Source organism: Phyllostomus hastatus, unplaced genomic scaffold, assembly GCF_019186645.2.
Source record: "Phyllostomus hastatus isolate PE091 unplaced genomic scaffold, TTU_PhHast_1.1 phas_contig_150, whole genome shotgun sequence".
Classification (NCBI taxonomy): domain Eukaryota; kingdom Metazoa; phylum Chordata; class Mammalia; order Chiroptera; family Phyllostomidae; genus Phyllostomus; species Phyllostomus hastatus.
In genome coordinates, this window is record NW_025333611.1 from 29,507,897 (window position 1) to 29,524,999 (window position 17,103).

General features: G+C 36.2%; 1 protein-coding gene across 1 annotated transcript; it reads left to right on the forward strand.

Moving 5' to 3' along the window:
- Positions 1–1,057: 1,057 nt before the first annotated feature.
- On the forward strand, positions 1,058–17,099 carry NME5 (NME/NM23 family member 5). The gene is made up of 5 exons (XM_045830251.1): positions 1,058–1,186; positions 6,038–6,243; positions 6,883–6,983; positions 9,874–9,992; positions 17,016–17,099. The coding sequence occupies exons 1-5, from the start codon at positions 1,058–1,060 to the stop codon at positions 17,097–17,099; spliced, it is 639 nt and encodes a 212-aa protein (XP_045686207.1).
- Positions 17,100–17,103: the final 4 nt, after the last annotated feature.

A 17,103-nucleotide genomic window follows, 5' to 3' on the forward strand; every position in this document is an offset into this window, starting at 1 on the left:
ATTACTGTTCCATAAATAAATGTTACTTCACAAGTCGAAGATTGCTTTTTACTGATCACGGAAGCTGGGAATAGAGGGGACGGCATCATCTGGTGAAATGAGGGAGGTATTTGAAATGGAAGGGGGGATGGTTTGGGATGAGGGGCAAGTGTTTATGATTTATCTCATCATTTATAAAATGAAGATAATTTTGAAGTGTACTTCAAATGAGTAGGAGGATGAAATAAGATCATTGATGACGAGGATGTCTAGTGAAGTAAGATTCATAAAAGGAAAATAATGCCTGTGGCTGGCTCCCTTTCTTGGTTACAAGGAGCCCACCAGGGGCTGTGAAGCGTGCTGCTGAGATTGGCCCTCTGTGGCCACCGTCCCTAAGCTGAGCTTGGGGTCTCCTAGCAACAAGTTGTGGTCGAATGGGAGGAGTAAGTGCTAAGGTGAGTGGCTGGACCAGCGGTGGACTCGAAATCTGCGGGTGCACCCGGGAGGGGTCGAGGGAAGCTAGGGATCCTGCTTTCCAAACATACCTGACCCCACACACAGTACAGGTGGACTGAGGCCGCCCCATCTGCCATGGAGTACTGCAGACAGTTACCCACCCGGTCCCTTGTGGGTGTTCCTAGAATCTGTGCTGGTCCCAGACTCTCAGACAACCCCCTAGCCTCTCCACCTCGTTGAAGCTGTTTAGGAAATCCTGAGGCACAACCACCAAGGAGAAATCGTATGACAGGCATACCTTGTTTTACTGCACTTAGCTTTCCGTGCTTCGCAGGTGTTGCATGTTTTATAAACTGAAGGCGAGGCCCCCCACCAGCAAAAATATTACCACTGCCTTTATTGCAATGCTCGAGAGAGAACCTGCAATACTCCCAAGTATGCCTGTGTTGAGACACTGCTTATAGAAAAAGATAGCAGTTTCTAATTTTATGAATTAATAAAGTCAAGCGCCTAATAAATGATGTTCTTAATCACAATTACATTTAATTGGGGTGGGGGGATGAATGTCATTACAGTTGATAACCTGTCAAGAATCTCTTCAATTGTACCTCAAAAAGCCAGAATGGAAATATCGATGCCCCCACCTCAGATATATATAGAAAAAACTCTGGCCATTATCAAACCAGATATTGTTGACAAAGAGGAGGAGATACGAGATATAATTATCAGATCTGGATTCACCATTGTTCAGGTAATTTCTGGGCATGATGATGGTCTTTTCTCTCACTGATCCTGTCTTCTTGTTTATGTAAATGTGTTAACCTATTTAGGTCCATAGTATTTACTTAGTATTAAATTTAGATTTATTCTAACTATAAAAGTTATATTTGATAGTTTTAAAAAGTCTTTTTCATACTTCAAAAGTATATAAAACGAGAAGTAAAATTCTTTTACTTCCTTTCCCACCCCAAGTCCTAGTCTCCAGAGAGAGGCAACCACTTAACACTCTCTGTTCTTCCAGGATTTTTCTGCACATTCACAAACATTCCCATCCCACCCACCAAATAAAATAAGAGAGTCCCTCTCCCTTGATAACCTTTACAAAGTCCCTCAGGTAGCATTCCAGATCATTACATCTGAATCTGAGCTTATTCTTCATAACTTTTGTGTAATATCCCCTGAGTGGGTGAACCATGACTTACTTACTTGGTCTTCTATTGATGGACTTGGTGACTGTTGGTATTTTTTCATTTATTACAAATATTTAATGTTTTAAGCCTCATATTTACTCTGTAGTTGGTAGAAGTTTGAAAATAAATGTAAAAAGAGCGTTGTTAAAGATTATAAAATAGAATTGAATACATTTAACCTTCCTTTTTTTGTAGCATACTTATTTGAAATCCCAGTTTTACTCTTATGCAGTGTCTTCTTGCCTATTTAGTTAGTGTTTTAAAAAATAAGAAGAGAACCTTGGCTGGCGTGACTCAGTGGGTTGAGTGCTGGTGTGCAAACCAAAAGCTAGCTGGTTCAATTTCTGATCAGAGCACATGCCTGGGCTGTCGACCAGGTCCCCAGTTGGGGACATATAACAGGTGATAGATGTTTCACTCTCTTTCTCCCTCCCTGCCCCTCTCTCTAAATAAAATCTTTTACAACAATTAAAAATAAGAGAAAATTTCAGTCTTCAGGGAAGAAATATCATTTGGTTGAATTTAGGATAGGTGGAGGCTAAGGGTAGGGATGGTACAAGAAAGTGTAAGGAAATAATATAGGAAAGTATAAGGAAGTATACTTTCATGTAGTAATTAAAAGACTCAGGTAAAGATAGACTTTTTAATAAATGTTAGAAAAACCAAGTAGCCATTTTTTAAAAAGGTGGATTCAAGTATTATACTATATACACCAGGATAAACAGCAAATGGATCTGAAAGTTAAGTATTTAAAAAATAAACCATATATATTCTAGAAGAAAAGATGAATGAATTTCTTTATTCTTGGATTGGGCTAGCTTTTTTTTTTCTTTCTTTCTTTTTTTTTTTTTTTTTACTATAACTTAAAATCTAGGAACCATGAAAGAAAAAAACAGATAGGGCTATAAACAAAAAAAACTTCTGCATGGCCAGATAAACACCATATGCAAAGTCAAAACAAATGATAAACTTGAAAAAAAGGTTTTCAACTCATCACAAAGGGCAAATCTTCCTGATATATAAAGAGCTCCTAGAAAAAGATAATTATTCAGTTGAAATGGGCACAACATGTAGATGATCACAGGAAAGCATAGATTCTTCTTGAACTTATGGAAAAATATTTGATCTCTAAGCAGAAAAAAAACAAATTAAAATAGCACTGAGAGAGCATCTGGCAAAAATATAAAAGTGGCATGACCCCGGTAGTAGGGGATCTGGCAATTATCAACATTACAGATGCACTTATTTACCCTTTTACCCAGCAATTCTGAATCATATTAGTACATGTAATACATGCATTAACAGGAAGTGACATATATACAATTATTTTTACGTTATTGTTTATTTAACAGCAAGATTGAAAACAACCAAGATTTAGAAGACTGGTTAAGCCTGGCTGGTGTGGCTCAATGGATTGAGTGTTGGCCTATGAACCAAAGGGTTGCAGGTTCCATTCCCAATCAGGGCACATGCCTGGGTTGCAGGCCAGGTACCCAGTAGGTGGTGGACGGGAGGCAACCACACATTGATGTTTCTCTCCTCTCTTTCTCCCTCCCTTCCCCTTTCTAAAAAATAAATAAATCTTTAAAAGAAAAAAAGAAGATTGGCTAAATAAATCCTGGCAAATCCACCAAATTGAATACTATGCAACTGATTGTAAAAAGAATAAGGAAACTCTCTATGTCTTGTGGGAAAAAGCAGATGTAGAACAATATGTAAGCAACCTTTTGTGATAGAGAAGAAGTAATACATATTTATGTTTGCCAGTATTTGCAAAATGAAGCTCTAGGAGATAAACATTAAAAAAATTGTTGCCTATTGTTCTGGCTGGGTAGCTCAGTTGGTTAGAGTGTTGTCCTGATACACCAAAGTTGCAGGTTTGATCTCTTGTCAGGGCACATACAAGAAGCAACCAGTGAATGCATTAATAAGTAGAACAACAAATCGATGTGTCTTGAGTCAATAAATTAAACAGAAAATTTTAAATGATTACCTATTGAGGGCAAGTACAGCGTGCATTAGGACAGGACTGGCTGGACATTAGATTTTTTAGTATATACCTTTTAATATCCTTTTGAATTTTTAACCACCTAAGTATGTTACCCTTTAATTTCATTCTTGAATAGTTTATTTTTTATTGTATTTTTCCATTACCATTTATCCCCCTTATACCCTCTTCCACCTCCATCCACCCCCACCCATTATTTTTAGAAAAACAAATGAAATATAAAAGTGAAATAAAAATATCCTATTTATTTTACAACTGTAAACCTACTTTTGCCCCACCTGAAGGCTTTGAAAGCAGGCTTTACTGCAGTTGGGAGTTCATTGAACTAGAGGCTTTATTATCCTATCTAGGGGAAATCTGAAAAATGATGTGTCCTTTCAGTAGGTGGCAGTCTTTCCTTTTTCACAAGCTAATGGTTCCTTTCTGACGTTTAATATCATTGCTTCTCTTTGTGAAAATATTCATCCAAATTCCGAAAAATTTTGCCAGATCTAATTTTTAAGGAACCAAATGGAATAATTGATTCAGTATCAACTCTAAAGAAGAGCCTTTCATTTTTATAATTGTGCCACATTAACTAGCACACCTGAGAAGGAAACATCCTCTGTTTAAGGTGCCATGTGACAGTTAAGGGCTTACTTACATTGTAACAGAAGAGGTTTTTAATTTTTAAGCCAGCAACCACAAAACAACCCACACCAATATGTATAAGAATCACAAATATTGTCATATTTTAATTTTAAGTAATAGAATCAAGGATTATACTAAATCAAGTGCTATTGCACCTTCTCAAATTTCTGTTAATTCTTGACTATATGAATTTCAATATGAGAACAGATGTTGGTACTTTTTTTTATAGTAACTGGTCCTTGACTGATGAGAATGTTATGCTTGTCTAGTTGAGCCTGTTCATGCAGTGCTGACCCATGTAAGTAAGCATGCTCTCAAGCTTCTTGCTCTGGGAGGTTTAGATTTCTTGCTACAATCCAAGCAGTTTTACCAAGTTTCTGAAACCTGAAGACACATGATAGTTTTGGAAGGAGTTTTAAGAGGTAAGTCACTTGGTAGAATTGACATTGTACTCTCAGCAAGAAGATGGACTTCTGCCTTTTTTTTTTTTTTTTTTGAGAGAGAGTGAGAAACATGGATTTGTTCCACTTGTTTATGCATTCATTGGTAGCTTCTTGTATGTGCCCTGATGAGAAATTGAACCCACGACCTTAATGTATTGGGACAATGCCTTAACCAACCGAGCTACCTGGTCAGGGTGATTTTTATCTTAATTGTAGAGATTTTTAGCCTTCACCTTGAGACTTATCTCTATGTGTCATCATCCTTACTCCAGCCAGCAGTCTTTCTTTGAATCCCTTGTGATATTTTGAGCCTTTTTCCTCGTGATCCACCTTTAGTGGAATCGAAAAACAGTAGTAATGTATAATTTTTTATAAACACTGAAATACCTGCTTTTAGGGAAAGCATGATGCTTTCCAATTGGAAGAATGGCTGACTCAGCTTCTGTGGTTTTTTAAATTTCGTGATTCATTTGTATAGTCTTTCATTTGTAAAGAAACTAACATTTATTATCCTAAACATTTTATATTCTTTCAAACTAATAAGCAGTGCCGACTAATTTTTCTTATGATCACAGTGAATCACCATTTTATGGCGGAAACAGAATAAAGAATGCACGGCTTTCATGTTCAAGTGAAAAACTTGTTTACTGAATCATTATACTGCATGTTATTTCTAGGTACCATGGTGGACCAGCTCCCTAGAATAGTGTAGAAAAATTTCATAATAAATAGAAAAATACCACAATAGGTAGGAAAAATGAATTGCAATATTCTAACATCCAATTTTATTACTTTAATGTATATAAAGTACACATCAGCCCTGGCTGGCATAGCTCAGTGGATTGAGCATGGGCTGCAAACCAAAGCATTGCAGGTTCGATTCCCAGTCAGGGCACATGCCTGGGCTGCGGGCCAGGTCCCCCATGAGGGCCACATGAGAGGCAACCACACATTGATGTTTCTCTCTCTTTCTTCCTCCCTTCCAGTCTCTAAAAATAAATAAATAAAATATTTTTAAAAATAAAGTATGCATCAAAAAATACTGATGATTGGAGTGTTTTTACTTTAAGGAGATATATGATGAATTTGTCATTAATAAACCCTATGTTAGAGGCTGCTAAACAGGAAAAGTTTTTCTTAAGCAGATTAAATAATTCTTACAATTGTATTTCCAGCCTACATTTAATTTCCTTACCTCACCTTTTCTTCATAAGACAAGAATAAATCTCATGTATAACCAGATTGGTATTAATTTCAAATTGTTAATGACTTAATGAGGTATTATTAAACTGTCATTTTAAATGTTTTTGTTGACTTTGTTTCTCTTATAGAGAAGAAAACTACATTTCAGCCCTGAGCAATGTAGTAACTTTTATGTGGAACAGTATGGGAAAATGTTTTTCCCCAATTTAACGGCTTACATGAGTTCTGGACCACTTGTTGCCATGATATTAGCTAGACATAAAGCCATCGCTTACTGGAAAGAACTTTTGGGACCAAGTAATAGCTTAGTAGCTAAGGAGACACACCCAGACAGGTAATTTTTCTAGGGGAATAATGCAATACAAATATGAAAATGAAAAGAAATATGATTTCGTTGCAATAAGAATTTCCTTTCATTTGAAAATTTTCCTAAATTTAACTTTTTTTTTGTGGCAGAGAAGTTCAATTTATGTTTTAACTATTTAAATGTCTATCTTAATACCAAATACCACAAAAGGCCTCAGGGAGTGTCTGCTGTATGGTTGATTACCTTATTCTCTCATTCTGGGATTAAGCTGCCACTGAAGTAGGATTTCTCATGGGGAAATTGGGGTGGTATTTTAAAAGAATATTGATAATACAGGACCAGAAATCCAGATTTTTAGTATTATCACTAATGTCTGGAAACCAGAGGACATTGAATTCTTGCACTTTTAAATATATATTGCTTTTTCACTTCTCACAAAACACCTCTTTTTCATCCAGAGAACTCCTGTCTTTCCATTGTATCCCTCCTGCAGACTTAAATATATTTGACCCTCACCTAGATAGATTTAAGCTTAAATTCAAGCTTAAAACCTCCATATATGAGAAGTGGCAAAAGCTTCTGTAAAATACCTAAGTAGAATGAATATGTAAAATGTAAGAAAAAAGAGGTCAGATTGGATGGTCATCATCTCTAACTTGCTTTTAGCCTAAGGGCAATTTACGGGACAGATGACCTAAGGAATGCCCTTCATGGGAGTATTGATTTTGCCACAGCAGAAAGAGAAATTCGATTCATGTTTCCTGAAGGTGAGTTACAGATAAGTTATTAGTCAATTGATCTCCTTATTGTTTGCTTTTTCTTTTATTTTGGGATGAAACGGTGAAGAAAGATAACAGTTTCTCTCCAATATATTTAGTCATGTTTTCCAGTTGTAGTTACTTAAAACTTGAAGCTAATAATGGAAAGCTCAACATTTTTCCTCAGAACTAGATTTTGCCTTCTAGGAAATCTTTTAAGAAGAGTTTACTTTTTCTTTTCTCTTGGACTAGACATATTTAGAATTTCCTTTTTCCTTCTGTGTTTTAATTCCTTTTAGCTACACCCAGTGCATCAGTGAAGTTTGTTACACATGAAAAAAAAATCTCCCTTGGAAATTATGATTGATTTGCCATTTTCTCTAACAGTTTACCATTTGCCTAACAAACAGGCAGTTGTGAAATTAATAATGCTCAGGTTTTTTTGTTTGTTTCCATCCTTTTTATGAAGGTTATAAATCTTGTAGAAGTTGGCACAATAAAGATAGCACTGAGGTTTTTAGTTTGTTTTTATTAATGTTAGAGCAGAAAGAAAATTTGGTGATTTTTATTATGAAGAAAAAAATGTAAAGCATCGGGGTGTTTTGAATTTGTTTTTGGCATGTTATTTTTTTCTAACTTATTTAGACTTGTTCCTCAGTATTTTATATTGAAGATTTATAACAAGAAAACTAAGAACTATCTTGTTTATTTAAAAGTCGTGATTTTTTTTTAAGGATTTTATCCATTTTTAGAGAGAGGGGAAGGGAGAGAAACAATGATGTGAGAGATACACTGTTGCCTCTTGTACACCCCCAGCTGGGGACCTGGCCCCAAACCCAGGCATGTGCTCTGACGGGGAATCGAACCAGTGACCTTTAAGTTCACAGGCCAGTGCTCAGTTTACACAAGTCAGGGCAAAAGCTGTGATTTTTAAACAAACACTGCTTTTTAGATATTTGTATACAAAAGGATCTGCCTACTTACATATTTTATTCTAACTGATCTAATTCCTGTCACATATTCATTCCATTTAGTTATCTTTTTCTTTAGGACTCTTTATTGTGGAAAATTTCAATCATACACAAAAGTAGACAGAATAATATAATAAACTCCTAATAGGTCCATCACCCAATTTCAACAATTGTGGTTGGTCAATCTTATTTCATCTATAACCTCTGCTCGTACTTCTTCATATTATATTGAAGTATATCTCAAACATGAGATTTTATTTTTTAATGTGGTAGTACTTTAGGATTAGTCCTACTAGTGAATTACAGTTTTCCTATTTAGCTTTTCACTAAAATAGGATAAAAACTCACTTTATCTTAAGTAGAAGATATATTTGGAAGCTCTTCTTACTCATAGGGTTACATCCCTAAACCCTTATTTTAGGTTGCCTTTTATATTACTCAATTAATCTTCTAGACATGAATTTAAGAGATACAGTTAGACATTTGAGAAGCAGCAGATCTTTTGCTGTGGGAATATGAAGTTCTTTGGTGTAGGTTCTCAGTTTGTGATATGAGCTCCATGTTGTATAGCAGTCACTCAAAAACTATGTGCAAGACTCTATGATGAGTGACTAAAGCAAATTATAAAGATATTCAGCCCTGGCTGATGTAGCTCAGTGGATTGAGCACAGGCCTGTGAACCAAAGGATCACCAGTTCAATTCCCAGTCAGGGCACATGCCTGAGTTGCAGGCCAGGTCCCCAGTAGGGGCACGTGCGAGGCAACCACACATTGATGTTTCTCTCACTCTCTTTCTGCCTCCTTCCTCTCTGTCTAAAAATAAGTAAATAAAATCTTAAAAAATATATTCAAAAACATATTCCTAACCCTTGAAAAAGGTAGTACTCTTCCATTTCCCATATAATAGTATGGTCGGTAAAGCCTTGCTATATTCCATTCATTCAACAAATTTGCCCTGGCTCATGTGGCTCAGTGGATTCAGTGGTGGCCTGTAAACCAAAGGGTCACTGGTTCAATTCCCAGTCAGGACACACACCTGGGTTGTGGGCCAGGTCCCCAGTTGGGAGAACGTGAGAGGCAACCACACATTGATGTTTCTCTTGCTCTCTTTCTCTATCCCTTTCTCTAAAAATAAATAAAATACATTTTTTAAAAACCACAATTTTGTTGAGCCCTGACTAGTGTGGCTCAGTTTGGTTGGGCATTGTCCCACAAGTTGAGAGGTCACAGGTTCAGTTCCCTGTCAGGGCACATGCCCAGCTTGCTGGTTTGGTCCCTGTTTGGGGTGAATACAAGAAGGCAACCAATTGATTTTTCTCACACTGATGTTTCTCTCCCTCTCTCTAAAATAAATAACCATGTCCTTAGGTGAGGATAAAATTATTTATCCTTATTGTTAAGGATACCAAAACTTATTGTTTTTAAAATTTTTAGAAAAGAATCTTATAAATGATAAGTTAATATTTTGATGTTTCTTGCCAGTCTTGTATAGTTTAATTTTTTTTAGGATTTTATTTATTTATTTTCAGACAAAAGGGAAGAGAGGGAGAAAGAGGAGAGAAACATTAATGTGTGAGAGAACATCAATGGGTTGCCTTTCATATGCCCCCAACTGGGGACTTGGCCTACAACCCAGGTATGTGCCCTGATAGGGAATCAAACTGGTGACCTTTTGGTTCACAGGCTAGCATTCAAGCATCTACTGAGCCACACTAGCCAGGATGTAGTTTTATTTATTTATATTTTTATGTATATGCTTATGCATTTTGAACCAATTATTATGCTATGTACCTAATTCTGATCTGTTAAAAAAACTTTGTAATTATTTCTCATGTCATTAAACATTTCTTTGAAGGTGCCTTTTTAAATGACTGTATAATATCTCATCATTTATGTTAGCTTTAATGGAAATACATTTGTATTTTCAGTGATTGTTGAGCCCATTCCAGCTGGACAAGCTGCTAAGGACTATTTAAATTTATATGTAACACCAACTCTGCTTAAAGGACTCACAGAGCTTTGTAAGCAAAAATCAGCAGATCCTTGTGTAAGAAATCTTTTTATTCACACTAAAGAATATTGACTGTGGTTTTTATATCTAAAACATTGCATTCTTTGAAACAGTGTAAATATCAAGAGTCATGTTTAAAAACTTTTATATACAGTTTAGATACTTCTGTATGTATAACTTTTGAGTACTTACTTTCTTGCTGTTTTAACTCTGTAAGCACATCATTCCTAAATACTCATATACTTTCAGTTGCTAGCATTGTTTTGTGTATGGTTTATATAGTCAAATGATAAAAGTATATATATACACACTTAAATTTTCAAATTTTTATTTCTTATGATACCTAAGTTTTTAAAATTGAAAACTTATATTTATTTACACCTCTAGATGCCTCAACATTGCTTAGTCATAGAGAGAATGATTGGGATAGAGGAACTAAGGTGGTTGTCCAGGGCTAAATGTTATCCTGGGCCCTTCTTTGCAGGTTCTCTTACCCATTTGAAGACTCAGAGATAATCAGGGAAGATTCTTTTAGCAACAGCCCTACCAAAATAGAGTATAATTCAAAAGTCACAAAAGGATATATAGGGTCCAGCAGAAGTAATACCTGCTTGAGTGTGGTTGGTAGGGTAATAATGAGGGTGTAATAATTTATAGCTTTAATTTGAACATTTCACCTAAAATGTCATATGTTGTACTTGAGTGTGATAATGTTGTTACAGAATTACATGTTTATTATTTGTAATAAATAAGGGGCATTATTTGTGCCAGACCCTGTATAATGAAAAGTAACTCTCCTTGCCATTCACCCAACTGTACTCCTTGGAGTAAATCACTGCGATCATCCTCTAGTATAACCTGTATGAGAAAACCTATGTATATACAGGGTGGGCAAAAGTAGGTTTACAATTGTTCATATGTAAAAATATATCATATTGAATACAAGAATAAACTCCTAAGTTTCACGAACAACTGTAAACCTACTTTTGCCCATCCCTGTATAAGCACATTATCTGTATATACTTAAAAATACATATACATTCAAGGCCCTGGCTGGTGTGGCTCAGTGGTTTGAACATGGGCCTGCGAAACAAATTGTTGGCAGTTCAATTCCCATTCAGGACACATGCCTGGGTTGCAGGCCATGTCCCCAGTAGTGGGTATGCCAGATGCAACCACACATTGATGTTTCTCTCCCCCTCTTTTTCCTTCCCTTCTCCTCTCTCTAAAAATAAATAAATAAAATCTTTTTAAAACATATACATTCAGATGCTAGCTCCTAAACACACTACTGTATTTGATACTTTTTACCTTATTTACTTAACATATAGTAAGTTATTAGATAGCCTCACAAACAAAATTGGCCCTACTGATATTCTTGTGGCGTGTCTAGAATCAGGTAATAGGAATATTACAATCTGGAAACATGATAGCATCACAGTGTCAGTGCACAGAATGGCTTCTCAACCTCTCATCTCAGTTCTCTAGCAGCCTGTCATAGGGACTCAGGCCTATCCATGTTGATTATCTCACACAGTATTAAAGTTTCCACAGTTAGGTATTCATTGAATGTGCTTTGGACACTTTTGTATTAATTTTAGGGTAAGCTCCTTTTGACACCCGAGGGACTGACTTATCAAAATATTAGTAAGAAAAGTTCTTGTTTTGCACCTGTAAGTCCAGCTTACTTTGTACATAGAATTTTATTAGGTTAATGAATCTGGTTGGAAGAAAAAAACAAAAGAAAACACTAGAGTTGAGTGGGACTGATATGGTAGCAGGCAAAGTAGGCAAAGAAAGATGATATTTTAATTGTGTTAACTTCCACGTGTATATTACTGGTAAGGTTAAACTATTTTTCCTTATGTTTGGTTGTATTTTTGCCTTTGTGAATTATCTGTTTATCTTTTGTTCACTTGGGAGTTTCGTAACAGTACTTTATATATTAGTTATATTAACCTTTGATCATATTTGCTGCAATTTTTTGTTTAACTTTTAATTTTGCCTTTTAAATAATATTCTATAAGTCAAACCTTGATTTTTTTCCTTATTGTGGGTTTTCATTTACCATCTAAGTTAAGAAAGTCCTATCCCATTGAAAGTTTTGCTAAATATAACTTTTTTCCTAGATTTTAAAAATATTTAACTTCCCTGGCCCTGGCTGGTGTGGCTCAGTGGATTGAGCACCAGCCTGTGAATCAGAGAGTCACCAGTTCGATTCCCAGGCAGTGCACATGCCTGGGTTGCAGGCCAGGTCCTTAGTAGGAGGCGCATGAGAGGCAACCACACATTGATGTGTCTCTCCCTCTCTTTCTCCTTCCCTTCCTCTCTGTCTAAAAATAAATAAATAAAATAAAAAATATATATATTTAGATGGGGGGGAATATTTAACTTCCCCATGCATCTGGAATTTATTTTTGTATATAATGCAAGATGAAGATTTAAATTGATTTTTTTTCTGACCAGTTCTCCTTGTACATTGATTTATGAAGCCTTACTTACTAATATGATATTCTCTACCTGAGCATATATTCTGTTAACATGGATCTGTGTGTTTAACAACAGTAACCACAATAAAAATTGTATGTTGACTATGCAAAATAATTTTATTTTAATACTTTTGTATATACTAAATCTTTTTTCTAGTTTTTTTGTAGGAAATATATATGACATAAAATTTGCCATTTTAACCATCTTTAAGTGTATATTATAGTTCAAGGGCATTAATTATAATAACAGTGTTGTGCAACCGTCATCATCACTACCTATTTTCAAAATTTTTTCATCACCCCAAATAGAATCTCTGTAACCATTAAGCAATAACTTCCCATTACCTCCTTCCTCTAGGCCCTAGTAATGTAATCTCTGCATATTTCATGTAAGTGAAATTATAGAATATTTGTTCTTTTATATCTGGCTTATTTCACTTAGCATAATGTTTTCAAAGTCTACTCACGTTGTAGCAGGTATTAGAATTTCATTTCTTTTACGGCTGAATAATATTCCATGTATGTATATATCATATTTTGTTTATTCATTAATCTGTTGATAGGTACTTATGTTGCTTCTGCCTTTTGACTATTGTGCTTCATGTTGTATCAACATTGGTATAGAAATATCTGTTTAAATACCTGTTTTCAGTTCTGTGGGCTATACCTAACAGTGGATTTGCTGGGTCATATTCTGTGTTTAGCTTTCTGAGGAACCACCAAACAGTTCTGTGCAGTGACTGCTTTTTATATTCCCATTAGCAATGTATGAGAGTTCCAGTTTCTCCACATCCTGTTTTTTTTTTAATCCTCACCTGGGGATATGCTTTTTAATTTAATTTAATTTTTTAAAGATTTTATTTCTAGCCCTGGCTGGTGTAGCTCAGTGGAGTGAGCACAAGCTGTGAATCAAAGTGTCGCAGGTTCAATTCCCAGTCAAGGCACATGCCTGGGTTGCAGGCCACGGCCCCCAGCAACCGCACATGGATGTTTCTCTCTCTCTCTTTCTAAAGAAATTTTATTTCTTTATTTTTAGAGAGGGGGGAAGGAGGGAGGGAGAGAAACATCCAGTGTGTGACAGATACATCAGTCGGTTGCCTCTAGCATGGCCCTAGCTTGGGAAACAGCCTGCAACCCAGCCATATGCCCTGACTGGGAATCAAACCGGCGACCTCTCAGTTCACAGGCCGGCATTCAATCCACTGAGCCACGCCCCTCAGGGGGAGCAGGGGAAGGGGCGGGGAAGAGAGAGAGAAATGAGGAGAGACAATCATCAGTTGCCTCCCATAGTTGGATGGTCCCACACTCCAACCGAGTCATCTGACCAGAGCATCAGTGTGGTTTTGATTTGCATTTCTCTAATGACTAATGACGTAGAGCATCTTTTCATGTGCTTATTGGCCATATGTATATTTTCTTTGGAGAAATGTCTATTCAAGTTAAAAATTTTGCCCATTACCACACAACCCAGGGTTCTAGCATGGGAAACTAAAGCCTCAAAACCTCTGGCTTAAAAACCTGTGGGAATTGCAGTGGTGGGAAAAACTCCCAGCCTCACAGGAGAGTTCATTGGAGAGATCTACAGGACCCTAGAATGTACACAAACCCACCCACCTGAGAATCAGCACCAGAAGGGCCCAGTTTGCTTGTAGGTAGTGGGGGAAGTGACTGAAAGCCGGTGGAGAGCCGAACAAGCAGCACTGTTCCCTCTAGGACCCCTCCCCCACATACAACGACACAACACAGAAGTGCTCAGCCCTGGCGAATAGCTAAGGCTCCGTTCCTTACAGTGTAACAGGTGCGCTGAGACAAAGAAATATGGCCCAAATGAAAGGACAGATCAAAACTCCAGAAAAATACTAAGCGACGAGGAGAAGCCAACCTATCAGATGTACAATTCAAAATACTGGTAATCAGGATGCTCACAGAAATGGTTGAGTATGGCCACAAAATAGAGGAAAAAGTGAAGGCTATACAAAGTGATATAAAGGAAAATATACCAGGAACCAACAGTGAAGGGGAGGAAGTTAGGACACAAATCAACGATTTGGAGCAGAAGGGAGAAATAAACATTCAACCGGAACAGGATGAAGAAACAAGGATTTTAAAAAAATGAAGAGGCTTAAGAACCTCCATGACAACTTTAAATGTTCCAACATCCGAATCATAGGGGTGCCAAAAGAAGAGAAAGAGCAAGAAATTGAAAACTTAGTTGAAAAAATAATGATGAAGAACTTCCCTGATCTGGCAAAGGAAGTAGACCTCCAGGAAGTCCAGGAAGCTCAGAGAGTCCCAGAGAAGCACACAGAATGGCACATCATGATTACATTTCCTAACATTAAAGAGGAGAGAATCTTAAAGTAGCAAGAGAAAAGGAGACCGTTACCTACAAAGGAGTTCCCATAAGATTATCAGTGGACCTTGGCTGGCGTAGCTCAGTGGATTGAGCGCGGGCTGTGAACCAAAATGTCGCAGGTTTGATTCCCAGTCAGGACACATGCCTGGGTTGCAGGCCACGGCCCCCAGCAACCGCACATTGATGTTTCTCTCTCTCTCTCTTTCTCCCTCCCTTCCCTCTCTAAAAATAAATAAAATATTTAAAACAAAAAGATTATCAGTGGATTTCTCAAAAGAAACCTTACAGGCAAGAGAAGGCTGGAAAGAAATATTTGAAGTCATCAAAGGCAAGGATCTACATCCAAGACTACTGTATCCAGCAAAGCTAACATTTAGATTGGAAGGGCAGATAAAGTGCTTCCTAGATAAGTTCAAGTTAAAGGAGTTCATCACCAAGCCCTTATTATATCAAATGTTAAAGGGACTTATCTAAGAAAAATATCAAAATTATGAACAGTAAACAACTGTTTGTAACAACAAACAACTATCAACAAAACCTGAAAACAAAAACAAACTAAGCAAACTAGAACAGGGATAAAATCATAGAAATGGAGATCACATGGAGGGTTTTCAGTGGGGAGGGGGAAGAATGGGGAAAAAGGTACAGGGAATAAAAAGCATAAGTGGTAGGTAGAAAATAGACAGGGGGAGGTTAAGAATAGTATAGGAAATGGAGAAGCCAAAGAACTTATATGAACTAAGAGGATAGAATGCTTGTGGGATGGGGTGTGCATGGTGGAGGGCAATAAAGGGGAGAAAAAATGGGACAACCAATAGCATAATCAAGAAAATACACTTAAAAAAAGATTTTGCCCATTAAATGTTTTTAGTTGTAGGAGTTCTTTATATGGTATAGATATTAAACACTTATCAGATATATGATTGGCAAAGATATTCTCCCCCTCTGTAGGTTGCTTGTCTTTTTGCTTTCTTGATAATGTTTTTTATGCATAAAAGTTTTAAAATTTTGATGAAAACCAATTTATCTAGTTTTTGTTTTGTTGCTCATGCTTTTGGTGTCATCTCTAAGAATTCATCACCAAACCCAAGGTCATAAAGATTTATTCCTTTGTTTTTTAAAAAGATTTTAATGGTTTTAGCTCATATTTCTGTTGTTGATCCATTTTGAATTAATTTTTGTATACCTGTCAGGATTTATTTTTGGACTCTCAGTTCTATTCCATTAATCTGTATGTCTGTCTATATGTTAGAACCACACTCTTCGGATTGCTATAGCTTTGTAGAAAATTTTGAAATTGGGAAGAACAAAGTCAGAAGATCCTCCAATTTTATTATTTTTCATAATTGTTCTGGCTATTGAGAGCCCCTTGAAATTCTATATTAATTTGAGGATTGACTTTTTCATCTCTTCAAAAGTGACTGTTGGAAATTTGATAGGAATTGTGTTCAATCTGCATATCACTTTGGGTCATATTGATATCTCAACATCTTAATAGTATTAAGTCTTTCTATCCATTAACTCAGGATGTTTTTATTTAGGTCTTTACATTTCTTTCAGCAATGTTTTATAGTTTTCAGTTATACAAGTTAGTTAAGCCTATTCCTAGATAATTGTTTTTTCAGTGCTGTTAAAAGTGATTTCTGTTTTAAGATTTTGTTAATTTTTAAAATTTATTGATTGATTTATAGAAAAAGAGAGAGAAACATTGATTTGTTGTCCCACTCATTTATGCATTCATTGGTTGACTGCTGTATGTGCCCTGACCAGGGATCGAACCTGCAACCTTGGCATATCAGGACGATGCTCCAACCAACTGAGCTACCTGGCCAGAGTGAAAGTGTGTTCTTAATTTCCAGTTTGGATTCATTGCCAGTGAATAGAAGCAACTGATTTTTTTGTGTTCATCTTGTAACCTATAACTTTGCAAAATTCATTTATTAGCTTTAGTGGCTTTCTTATGGATTCTTTGGGATTTTCTATATGTAGAATCATGTCATCTGTGAATGGAGATGGTTTTACTTATTCCTTTCCAGTTTGGGCCTATACTTGACAATCTCGCATACTGTAAAACTTAGTGTTTCCATTTTTAATGGTCATTTTTCATTATTCTTAAAGTGATTTTGAAAACTGTTTAAGTTTTAAATTGAGATACTATATATTGAAGAAAATACTTAAATGTTTATTAAGAGTTTTTTTTTCTTTTTTCCATAGATTTGGCTAGCCAATTGGCTGCTGGAAAATAATCCCAACAAACCTAAACTTTGTCACCATCCATTTGCAGAAGAACCTCATTAAAATA

What these genes read in the sequence shown, in the direction of transcription:
- NME5 (XM_045830251.1), top strand. Translation starts at nt 1,058, where the DNA reads ATGGAAATATCGATGCCCCCACCTCAGATATATATAGAAAAAACTCTG. An exon ending in AAGGAGACACACCCAGACAG is followed by an intron (nt 6,244 to 6,882) that starts GTAATTTTTCTA and finishes ACTTGCTTTTAG; the next exon opens with CCTAAGGGCAATTTACGGGA. An exon ending in AAAAATCAGCAGATCCTTGT is followed by an intron (nt 9,993 to 17,015) that starts GTAAGAAATCTT and finishes TTTTTTCCATAG; the next exon opens with ATTTGGCTAGCCAATTGGCT.